Source organism: Plectropomus leopardus, chromosome 4 (genome assembly GCF_026936395.1).
Source record: "Plectropomus leopardus strain MGB_pleo_1.0 chromosome 4, ASM2693639v1, whole genome shotgun sequence".
NCBI lineage: Eukaryota > Metazoa > Chordata > Actinopteri > Perciformes > Serranidae > Plectropomus > Plectropomus leopardus.
In genome coordinates, this window is record NC_142179.1 from 20545307 (window position 1) to 20558461 (window position 13155).

The 13155-nt window shown below is 39.9% G+C and overlaps 1 protein-coding gene across 2 annotated transcripts in view; it reads left to right on the forward strand.

The window, feature by feature from the left end:
• wscd2 (WSC domain sialate O sulfotransferase 2) overlaps positions 1-13155 on the forward strand; it is a 43378-nt gene that overhangs the window by 16327 nt on the left and 13896 nt on the right. The window contains exons 2-3 of one of the 2 annotated variants that reach the window (XM_042488227.2): positions 6122-6262; positions 9239-10158. In XM_042488227.2, the coding sequence (XP_042344161.1) occupies positions 9768-10158 (391 nt within the window). In that variant the 5' untranslated portion in view covers positions 6122-6262; positions 9239-9767. The remainder of the gene's footprint in view (positions 1-6121; positions 6263-9238; positions 10159-13155) is intronic. The other variant, XM_042488226.2, reaches the window with a different exon arrangement.

Sequence of the window (13155 nt, forward strand, 5' to 3'; positions counted from 1 at the left end):
CAGTAAAAAGGTCACCACTGAGCTTAATGGACCATTGAGTATTATCAGGATTACAATGAGCTTTTTCCCTGCCATCCTGGGCTTAATTTTTAAGCTTCATAGGGTGTACTTAAAAACCCCAACTGTGATTGGTCTGTTCAACATTTCCGATGCCAAATGTACTCATATTTCTAATTACCTCCGGGCTTTGGGAGGGTGTAACCAACAGGGCTAAACACAGCAATCATTTCGTGACAGTAACGGATCTCTTCAGAAAGTGCCCGTCTCAAATTTAGCAAAAAACAAAGCAAAGAAGAAATGCACACTCTGTCATCACGCAACACAAGGTTCAATCTCATGATTTATCAGAGAGGATCTGCCGGTGTGTGCTTACCATTTCTGAAATTGATGCATTAAAAGAATGACTCTGAAAGACCATCTGGGTATTCCCTTACTACATCTGCACCCAATCACTGAATAACATGTTGGCATTGTACGTTTCTGCAAACCACGGATACTTTAGGTAAGGTTAGGTAAGGTAGATAAGGTAAGGTAAGGTAAGGTAAGGTAGATAAGGTAAGGTAAGGTTGCTCATGGCATCGTTCAATTCCTGCAGTGCATTTGTAGTTTATTATGTAGCTATGTGGATATATTGAAATTTTAGATATCACCAATGCCGTGGTGTGTGTAGCTTATGACACAAAACCACTTGATTATGACTTGCAGTGCTTACAACATGCAGTGTTGTAGGCACATTCACCACTTGAAACGCAGTACTGTCTCTGTAAAACATAACTGCTTTTCGTGACACTGTCCCCGTTGATAAACAGTGACGGGTCGCTAACCATTCATGTTTGGTGCCTACAAAGCAGATGGAAACACAGTAATGACTTGCTAAAACACAAACGGTTTTGTTGTTTGTTAGTGACATGCAATCCACCATCCCTTCCACCTCCCAGAGTCAGCTCACACACCACATCACTTTTAGAAACGTTGATATGATACATATGAAACGGGAAAACGTAATGAGATTTGCAGAAATGTACAAAGCCAACATTTTCTTCAGGCGACCCGGCTGACATAGAACATTCCCATCTCATTCTCGATGATTGGCTCCTCAGCTGCTCAAAAATATCTAAATATGTAAAAATAACAGACCAACCAAATTCTTTGGCCCTGTAGTGGGAAAGTTGCTGAATACCTTTGATAGTTTTGGACTCTAAAACCCCATATTTTTCAATTTTTGCATTAACTCCTGCTCTCAGACTGTTGAGAAATATGTCTGTGTGCTTTGTTTTCACAGTCAGCTATTTTCTGTCCAGACCAGAACTAGCAGGTTTTATACTTAGGCAGGTATGATAGAGCATACAAACTACTGTTAAAGGAGTACTTCACCCACAAAATGACTGATTTTATATCAATTACTCTTTTTTGCATGCCTCCAAAAATCCAAAAATGGCAAACATTGTTGATGAAGTGAAGTCATTGGGATCGCCTACCTTTAACAACAGCAAAACTATATTAAAACATCTATTTACAAACTCTCACACAACTCTTGCAGTATAATCCAAATATCATTTATCCAGTTGTATACCCAGTTTTTCCCCAATGATACTGCATTACTTTGCTGTCAGCGGTGACTAAAAATAAAATTTATCAATTCTTTCCATTTCAATCCTGTTCAGAAGGAGCAAGGCAATGTGTTTTTTTAAATATTCAACACACGACTGGATAAACGAGACTTGGATTGTGTAAAAGTTTCTAAACTGATATTTTGACATAGTTTCCTGTTGTTAAATGCGTACCCGTTATTTCAAGAATGTGTTGCCGTTTTTGGGTTCTTTGTTCAACATGAAGGCATGCGAGAACAAAAGTTGTCATGAATTCAAGGTAACGTGTGCTGAGTAACAGATATACAAATCGTCAAATGGGTGAAGTATTCCTTTAAGTGTTATTATGTACATTTATATTAAACAAAGCTTCTGTCAACAGCTTAATTGCTGAGCTTCAGGGATCCCATAAAATGAAACCACACAGGTAATAAATCTAAAATGAAAAGTAAAACATTTATCATTAACCTCTCAGCAGGCCAATAATGAGAGGGTAATGAAAAGAGAGCAGGGGCACTAAATGTCTGACCACCAATCTGCAGCTTGTCTACACTCATTACAGCACAGATTTATTTACTGTTATCCCATGTTTGTGCCACTTTTTCAACACTTTCCGACAGATTACAGACAGCGGTTTCCGTAACAGATAACCTGCTGATATATGATAATACCCATAGTGAAAAGCTATTTTAAGAAACTTTATCACAGGGTATGTGAAGTGGCACTTATAAGGGTCAACACTGAAGTAGAGGTGGATGTTGTCAAATGATTCATATTCGCCATTTTGGTTTCAGACAAAGTAAAATAAGAACCAATTTTCAGCAAAGGGCTTGTCGGGAGTTTTAAAAACCACTCTCAGAGCTTCGTATAATCCGGCACTGTACAGAGAGTATGCAAACATCTTTTCTGATGAGCTTCTCTTCGAGTGGCCACCAGCAATTACGAGTATTGGGCTTTAGGCCAATCACTAATGCGGACACACACTGAGATCAAGCACAGGTTTAATTAAAATGGCTGACATGAAAATGGGAAGCCAAAACTGTGGCGCATACCGTGGTAACTTTTGCCAAACATTGAGCCAAAAAAACTGCTTTGGCAGAGCGATCCTGTTGTTATTGGAAGCAGTCATGTTCACACTCCAGTTTTGAGAGGTCATGCACTCCTCAGAGTTGCCATCTGTGCTGAGCGAGCCGCTTGAATGTGTTCTGCAGTGCAGCAAAAGTTTGGCATCTAATGAGTTTACTTGAGCCTTCTTAGTTTTACATGTGAACTTTAGTCTTCCGTCTTACCTGCACCACTATTAACAATAATACTTCCAAAATCCTTTTGTATAAATAAAGACACTTTATAAAGACACTTTATGTTGGGCTTGACTTCTCTCCTGGAAGTGTAATGAGGCACCAGACAACTTTGCAAGTAGGATGGAACAATTTGTGTAAACTTGAACGCAAGCATGGCCAGTGTTATCACCGCGGGAGGAATGTGATCTTTAGTTTGATTTGATTTGACAAACACAGCTAATGCGCACTGGCAGGCCAAACACACCAGGAGAGCGGAAAGACAGGCCCCAGGGTGAGGGGAGGGTCAGTGCTGCTGCAGCCAACACTGTTAACCCTTCTTCTGCTGAAGAAACAAAGACATCCAACGTTTTATAGTACAGTACTTTTACAGGATGGGACTTAAAGTTGAGTGCGTGTGCACATAATACAAACAGGACAATGAGAGGAGACTGATGGTTTCCTTTCCCAGTAATGCCGGTGCACCTGATGCCCTTTCTTCCTGCTTCTGTTAACACTGACAACATTACAATAACGTGTTTCTTCCCACCAGAAGCTGACTGTTAATGACTATCAGTGCTGGTTTTACTGTGGCCAAACATAACCTCAGTTCCCTGTATTTTTCTAACTGTGAAAACACAGCGAGCAAAACCCATTTTAAATAAACTATGAGAATATCGCCGCTAATTTAACTCAGCTGGTGTGATTTGCAATGGGGATTTTAAGGTCTAACAGTTTAAAAAAAAAAACCTCACCCACGCTCGAGTTAAAAGAATGTTTTTTGGCAATCAAGAAACAGAGGGAATGGAAATTGGAAATTGATTACATCTGCAAAGCCAAGTAACAAAACTGAATATTTTATCTGCTTCTATCATGACAAAACATCCAACTCGTAAATATTCAGCATCCTCAGAGTTCAAATCTTGTCGACTCTTTTTGAGGGGGAAAAAAACATGAATCTGCTGTTTTTTGGGTTTGTTTTTTTTTTTGGTTTTTTTTTTACATCTTTTCTTGTCAGTTTCTTTCAAGCAAACTCCAAAACAGTTTTTCATAATCACACCGTTTTTACTGTCTGTCGTACTGGCTCAAGGTTTTTCTCACAGCGAGGTGACTCCTCATCTGTTAATCCTACCAGTCGTCCGTGCTGGCTGACAGTTAAGTGTTGTCTCTGAACTCGAGAGGTCTCACACAGTTTACCACAGCTCTGTCTTGCTCAGTCCTGCCCCCTGGTCAACGAGTCCCAGGACAGATATGAAGAATATTTATGGACGGACTCGTGGAGCCGTTTGCCTGCAGCACAAGCCGAGCTGGCTGTTGGCCCGCTCGCCAAAGATTAACTTTGACGTTTCGTCCCCTAAATCTGCTCTGATTAAATATTTGCTGGCTCATTTAATATGAATGTGAATTAATGGTCAGTCAGTGAGTTCATGTCTGCTCCACTTGAGTAATTGCCATGATTTGGCAGAAAGACCTCTGCAGCACCTCCTGTCTCTTGTCTGCTGCATTTCCTCTTTGTCCATCTGTCTGTTTACATGCGTGATTTTTATCCGCGTGATTTTAGCTATAAATGAGAATAAAATTAACCTGAAGTTGTGGCACAAACTTGCAGTATGTGAAGCTGTAATGTGAGGGCCTGACTCACTGTCACTGAAATTTAGCCGCGTTAGTGGCGTGACTTTAGAAATGGTAACGTTTGTCTGTCAGTCGCTCTGTCCAACACTTTCAGACTGAAACCATATACATTCATGGGCCCCAGACAGTGAATCCAAATGACTTTGATAACCCCCTGACTAAACCCCTTGTACATTTATGGTTTTAAGTGAAATGTCATTGCTGGATGGACTGCCTTGAAACTCTTTACAGACATTCATGTGTTGCTCAGGACAAATTAATAACTTTTGTACTCTATTAGCATTCTTATTTGGCGTTATCATTGTGAAAATTTTAATTTATCCAATACTGTGGTTTATGACCAAATAAAGACATAGTGCATTGCTAATTATTAAATAAATTCCTCCAGGAACAGTGCCACGCTTTGAAGCAAATTTTACATAGCCCGTGTCCATCACATGATGCCGTGGGGCCCGCAAAAACCTTTTCCTGTAGACTTACATTGGGAAAGAGACGTCTGTAAATCAGCATTTACATTTCTTTGAGTATCACAACCCAAGTGAAATTACTCGTTTCAGCATTGCAATTTGATCCATTTGGTCCAATAACATTTCAAAAGTCTAGAAGAACTGCTTGATTGAATTATTTTAACCCCATTAAGTCAGCTGCTTGACCAGCTGAAGTTAACGCCTCAGCTGCTTTAAGTCTCTACTGTGCTTGATGATGCCAGCGTCATGAGCCACTGGGCAACATTCATCAGAACAAATGTTGGGCCCGCCTCGGATGCTGTATCCAGTTCTCTTTATACATCCATAGCTTTTCCACTAAACTCACCTGATTAATCATTTTACTAAATATCAGCATATTAGCATTATCAGTCTGAGCGTGTAAGCACGCTGATGTTAGCATTTACTGTAGCTCAAATAACAAGGACTGTCCCATAATAATATATTGCCCCAAAATAACTGCAATAATGTCACTCAGAAATAATTTTATGTCACTGATACAGTAATGATATAATAGCATAATAATGCACGTACACCCTTTCAAAAATTAAGGAACTTTTCATTCAACCTGAAATGACAACAAAACATGTCTCAGCATAGTCTTTCTCTGGTGTAGGCGCTGTGAAAAACACTTCATGTGTTTTATAATTGCTGGGAAAACCCTGCTGTTTATTCTGGCATCATATTGGCTAAAATTTAGATTATGTTTTTACTTAAACAGCAGCAATGTGCGGCATACAAGGACATGACTTTGGTCATATTGCTGACCTCAATAAGTCATTAACGTCAATATCGTGACAGGCCTACAAAACAGCGCCCTGCCTACAGTGTTAAAGAGCTGATTGCGTGACAGTGTGACTCTTTGACTTGTTTCTTTATACCTCATACAATATAAAGGTTCAATACAATTGCAGCAGGACTCCATCCACGCTCTTGTTACTGTCATTTGAACCTGCAAATTAGCCACGAGTTCAATTTCATTTTGGTAACGAGGGGAATGAATTATTAACATCAGTAATTAACCTGTGTGTGGCCCTGTTGCATTTGTGAGATGTAGAGCGGTACCACACGCATCTTTATGCCATTTTTTCCATCTGGTCACCCTTGTGAACCACCCTTTTTTTTACTGTGTTTTCAGAACAGAAGTGCCTGGCTACCTTTTAGCCAAAACCACCATAACGTGACCTGTGCACACAAAGCCCTAAAACAATGCTCTCCTGTGGACTTCACTCCCACCAAGAGGCCACTACACATTTTCAGGATATTGTTTCCCTTCACAGTGAGTCAGGAGTAACAGGCATGTTGAAGTATGCAGTTTTACTTTTCTATTTAGACCTTGTAACCGTGCAGGGAACCTGACCTAGATATGATTACATTTCTCCAAGGTAAACATATTATTCAGTTTGAAACAAAGACTAGCTTGTTTGATGGCGTCTCACTCTTCCTGAAATATGAATCATTTCTCCACTGACAAGGAGCAAAATACTGAGACAGGACTGAAAAATCGTCATGGTTACAGAGAGAGTGTAGGAGTCACTTTTCAATGATGTTTATACAGCTGTAGAAGTGAATGTAAGGAATTATTATACTGTTAAACTACATTCATGTGAAGCCCTGTGAAAGAAAGGCTGCTCATGGGAATGAGAAGATCAGTGACATTCATTGATGTTTCAGACACAAATGTCTGAAAACGAAAAGAAATAGCTGGGGATTTACTTTCTTTCTGAAAGCTTGAACCAGCGGCTGATTAGCTTAGCTTAGAAAAAGGAATATTCATGAATATTCTCAAAGTTAACTTCTGGTCTGTTGTTGCCACTATGGTGTGGTGAAAAGATCACTTCCACTGCCATCTGTAGCAGTGTAGATAGTGGCTCTGAAAAGCAGCAAATTAAGATAATTTTCTTGCCACAATTCTTTCATTGTGACATCAACATACCAAAGAACTGCCAGGTCACTGTCTGTACAACTTACAAGACTAGACCATCCAAGTCTCCAATATTATATCATATCAGCTGAGGAATCGCAAAGGAAAAAGTGTCTGCCTGCCAACTAGAGGGTTCATGTTAACACCCATAGGAGTGTCAACCAAAACAGACAGACAGACAATTCAAATCACACTCATGTTCTCAACGCAGTTAACAGCTGAGAATAACAAACTTATCTTATACTAATAAGTCATATAATAATTATATAATAGTGACACTCTAAGCCCTTGTCATTAGCCCAGCCTCCGCCTGTATAAAGTACATTACTGATACATTACTCATACTCATTTTTTGAGCCAGTGCAAAAGTAGCACTATCATGTAAAACAACCTAAGGCACGATTTAAGGCTGATAAGGATGAGTTTTCATCCGTATTGTGCCTTAGATCACCAAAACAGGTCTCTAAATAATCAAACGCCATGTTTTCCTCAATATTCTTTTATCAGAATGTAACTCAAGGCTGTTAAATTCAACAGAAAGGATGAAAAAACAAAATTCACTCAAGATTTTGCAGTGCACAGACCACAAAATACACCTCTTTCTACTAAAGATGGCAGCAATCTTGTGACATCATGCTGATTTTGGTTATAACAAACCACAAGCAAACATTCACACATTTCTGTTTGTGTACAGATTAAACAAATGAGATATGACGTGTTACAGTAATTAATGTATTGTATGTATGAATGTATCTTTACAGTCCCTGTTTAGCCTAAAATAGCTTGCCAGATGCTGGCTTTAGCTTTTTCTTTAGGGCAAAGACATAAGACTGCCATTCATCTTCTAATCTAACTCTCTGTATGAACAGGAATAAACACATTTTTGACATGTCAACCAACTTCTTAAAAAATAGGGTATTGTAGGTTTAATTGTGCATGTTCTAAGAAAATATGCTTCAACTATAGACTACGCCATCAATTACACACAATAACAGGTTTATTTATGAACATGTGACTCTTTTATGTCTTTTATGTCCTAAGTGTGAACCCCACTATGATTTATTTTGTTTTTATTAACTTTGACTTATCAGCTGCAGCACCCTTCATTATACCTCAGAATATTTAGTGTTTGCCTTTTTGAAACTTAATGTGACCCCAGGATGACCTTAAAACTAACAAAATACTGAATCATTAAAACGCAGACAAAGTACGTCAGTAATGAAAACCGTCCTTGGAGGTATTTAAAGATACTGAGCAGGATACAGAGGCAAAGTTTGGAGAAGTCAAACAGGATGTAGATTGTCTTTGTGCCCGGATGCTGAGGGTTCAAGTACATGAGCAGAATGTGATCCATTTCTCCTTGAGGGTCCCAGACTCTTCCCAGACTACCGGAGGGAAAATCGAGGAGGCACAAAGCCAGGGGGGTCTGCTGTGTCGCTGAGGTTTCAGGTGGCATGTATTCTGCGGATTTGTCCCGGGCTAGACAGAGAGCCACAAGGGCGAGTGTCCCCTTGAATGTTCTGGAAAATTCCCTGACCCTGAGGAGTGTTGCATTACACCTCCCAATTGTAGCCTCCGGGGCTCGTCCCAGAACAGAGCTTCCTTTGAGAGAGGCTGCCGAGAATTTGGGAAGTCGGGATTGGCAGTTTTAGAAAAATTCTCAGTGTAACATCTTAAACATAATTATGATAAGACAAAGCGAATCCATTACTGTGTGTGCTCCAGATTTAATGGATGAGTAGACCTGTTAACCTCTGCATTCTTTGAAAATCAACTGAGCCTGTTTGCTCTTTAATGTCACACATTCACACAAATTATCCTCACCTCAGATCATCTTGAATAATGTTTTTTTAATTCACTTCAATTCCCGCACACTTTAGCTCCTAAAGACATCAGTGAAAATGCCGCAGGGTAGAGCTTTGTTTCTGTTTATTCCCCTCTCGGCTTAACCCAATTTATTAAAGATAATATGGAAGTCGGAGCTTGCTGCTGTGAAGCTTTACAGATGGTTTTGTGCGCAAACTAACATGACAGATAAGTTTTCCAGATACTTGATTGCTTTTAATCTTTGCTTATCTCTGTTCCAATTTGTATTCCTGTTAATATGAGTTTAACAGAATATGAAAGAATGAGGACAGTTTAACTTCTCTCTAACAACAGCGTCATGATGTTTTTCCCAGCAGGTGATGCACTGATTTCATCCTTTTGTAACACGCTCATGTTATTTCTTCTTTTCTTTTTCATGTGCAATAAAGCATACTCAGGTCTGTACTTATTCTTCTTTTTGTGTGTGTGTGTGTGTGTGTGTGTGTGTGTGTATCTTTGCTGCAGATGGTGAGTCACGCCCTCTCTCTCGCTGAATAGATGGCCTCACAAAGGCGAAAGGATCTCAGCTCAGCCAGTAAATAAAACCCCTCTTCCTCCTGCGCAGCGTGGGAGAAAGTGCCCCTGCGGTGCTGGTGTGGCATCCTCGTAGGTTGATAACTGGAGTGAAAGCGGTGTTGAGGGTTCATCTTTCACTCTGAGCCACTCACCTTTCATGCCGGGGCCCCGGAGCCGGCTCTCAGGGCTGGACTGTCAGCGGGAACGCAGAAAGACTCTCGTGTGGACTTGATCAGCAGAGCTGCACAGGTGTAAAGCATCTTCCTCATGAGACTGAAGAGGTGTACATGAGAGGAAAGTCATGCTTTTGTTTGGATGACCTTCAACCAGGATTAAGACACTTTGACTGACTTTTTCTTCATTTCTGTTGGGGCCCAGTGGGGCTGAGTGGTGAGGACAGGGACAGCTCGTGTTGATGCTTATGCTTTATGAGTTTTCATCACTGGGAGAGCGTGTCTGAGTGGCACGGGGAGCCAGCATGGCCAAGCCTCTGCTGAAGATACAGCGCTATTTCCGCAGGAAACCTGTCCGCTTCTTTTCCCTCATCCTCCTCTACCTGACCGCCGGGAGCCTCGTCTTCCTGCACTCTGGCTTCGTTGGGGACAGCGGCCCCGGAGGCAGAGGGGGCCGGGACTCCGTGGTAGCTTCAGAGATGGGGAGCCGGACTTCAATGTCAGACGCTCGGGGGCTCGGCATAATGAGCAGGGTGTTTAAGGAGACCCGCAGGTCTGGACGGAGGTACGGCCCCCCTTGGATGAAGAAGGACAGACAAGCAGGCCAGGACTCAGTGCACAGGGGGGGGGACTATACCAACAACTGGAACCGTGCACTTAAAGGACGCAGTGCCAAAGAAGTGGATGATGGAAGAGGTGGGTTATATCACTTCACTATGTTGTCGCAGTGGTGTTGTTTTCAGCTTGGCAGTTTTCCAAATTCAACAACAGATCTTCTCCCACATCTCAAAATTCAAAATGAGGTGATAAATTATTAAAGATGGTTGAAATTTGCCCTTGGCTTCTCCCACATATAAAAAATAATACAATAATTCAATGCAGCGCTCGCTTAAGCAGATCAGCAAAGCATAAATAGAATTTAACAGTAAATGAATTTTAAATGAGCGAATAATCACAATGTGTGCCGGCAATCGCAAAGATAATTGCAGTGCTGCAACATTAATGAACACTTCGTGTTTACTACTTGATTCTTTTGTAAATATTATCAGAACATTTAGTTGTAATAAATCATTGTTTTTGTCATAGTTGCTAATGAGAATAGTTAACAAACTTGAAACATTTTATGACTTGCTGGTTTATAATGCACATTCAAAGGCAGCACTCGTTCCTCCAACACTTCATGTTAATATGAAATTGATCCAAAGAAATCTCTAATTATAAACCGCACCATCTTAATGACAGAGAATTTCCAGTTGTAATTGGTCATGTAGGAAATCTCTTGAGAGTGGAGTGAGATGATGAATATGATTAAGTCCTCCGTCTTGTCTCGAAGTGATTCCTTCAAGGGTCTCACCCACAGGGCTTCAGCTGCAGCTTTGCTTTGTGCCGCTCAGCACGTGTTCGACAGCTACACAATCACAACATCTACATGCCTTCACAATGGCAAGATTTAAAGTTTTATCTCTCTTTCTATAACTGTGCAACTACACAGTCCTGTCAGAAAAGGTTTACATATAAACTCCTTACTGGCATGTGAGATCCTATCGAATCACAAAATGTTTTGAAAACACCAGCATTAGGACAGGAAGTGTCTGTGCATAGACGACGACTCTGACCTTGGATGGCACGACTATCCTGATTACTTATTCCTTTCCGAATGAAACATGATCAAATGAGCTGATTACAGGAGATCATTTACTCCTGACTCACATCTCTCTTCCCGCTCTCAGCTTTTCTTACCCTGTCAAACACTCTTTGCACTGCTGGATAAGGTATAAATTATTAAAAACGGTGGATTTCTCCAACACACATTCAAAAAAAAAAAAAACTCCTATAATACTAGTGCCAGACCAATGTCTGCTTTTCATAACAAAACACAATAGAAAATAGTCCTCAGCAGGGGTGAAAGAAGTACTCTGATCGTTTGATTTATTAAAAGTTACAATACTGAAATGTGTAAATACTCTGTTACATGAAGGCACCTTTATTCAAAAGTATCCTACTCAGAATCACTTACACAGAATACTATATGTCTCATATCTTTGTTGATTGTTGATTATTTTTACCGATCCACTAACACGTAAGCACCGTGTTATCATTGTAGTGATTTTAACTCTTTATACAGCCTACTATAGGGCAGTCTCATAATCTCATAATGTGTTTTGTTCAAGCGGCAACGTCCAAGGCTGAAAGGTTGAGCAGCATTAAGTGCCAAAAACTGCAGTTCTTTGAGTGGCCACTTGAGGCTGGCTCCAAAACAAAGTCTCTGAAATGGTTTAGGTTTCTATAGCCAATTTAAAAAATCACAACAGTTGTACAGGGAGGAATGTTTATATAATTAATGAGTTATTTATAACCAGTGTTATGAAGGCCTAAAGTTACGCATATTTAAAATCAGGCCACTTGACTACAGGCTGTCTGCAAGATGTTGCTGCAGTCTATGAGTCAGATCCACCCCTCACTCTTCTGGGTGACATAATGGTAGCAACGTCCATTATTTACAAAGTTTATGGTTTTATCTGTAAAATCTAAATTGTCAAAGTAACTCATAGCTGTCAGATGAAGGCCATAGAGTAAAACACACAATATTCACTCTGAAATGTAGTGAAATAGAAGTATAATGTATCATGAAATGGAAATACTCAAAGTTCACCATTATAATTGAAGTCCAGCACAAGTACAATATTTGTGTAAGTGTGACTTATTTATACTTTGCACTGTAGATGTTTTAGCCATTGTAGACACTTGGTCTCCAGTACTGTAAACACTCCACCCATCATAGGAATCCAAAGATATCCTAGTTATAATGTTCAGCCCGCCAACAGAAATAAATAAAGCTTGACATGTTTCTTCAGTTAGAGCAAATTTCCAAGGGCATTAAACCTTTCAGATACTTTGCTTGAGTAAAAGTAGCAATGACCATGGCTATTCTATTACAATTAAAAAAAATAGGCTTGGGCATTATATTTATTTATTTTGATACCTGCATACCTTCCCGACATTTTAACACAGTATACAATATGTGATTGTATTTGCGAAGAAAAAAAAAATCAAAGCTGAGCGGTTTTCCTGCTGTCTCTCTGGGCCATTGCTGGCCAGCTTTTTCTAGTCCTGTAACATTACCCCCACCACTTGCAGTCTCAGCTCAGCTGCCTGTTCCATGACAGGAGACTGGCATCTGGTGGCAGATGCTGTGCACTACATCGCCCCAATACAGCATCTCCACATCAATTTAATGAAAAGAGGAGCATCTGTATTTTTGACGTTTGACGTACGTTTGGTATTTCTAAATAACCTGGTGTACCATAATACCTTGAGAAGCCAAATCAAAGTCTGGCATTTATGATTTTACCTAAAATAAAGACATATTACCATTTAAGCCATGTTACTGCTGCACAGTTTGATCTACAAGAATGCTTACTATTTTAAAAACTGGACATATTTTGTATGTAAAATCTTAATCTGTGAAATAACAAGTAACTGTTGCTGTCATGTAGTGAATTAATACTATATTTACCACTGAAATATAGTTAGGTAGAAATATAAAGTAGCATAATATGGAAATACTCAATTAAAGGTCAAGTCACTCAAAATTGTAGTTACAGTAAGTACAGTGTTTGAGTGAATGTACTTAGTTATTACTCCACAAGAAAAAAACATTCAGTTCTGCAGTTGTAAAAGGCAGTCCAGATA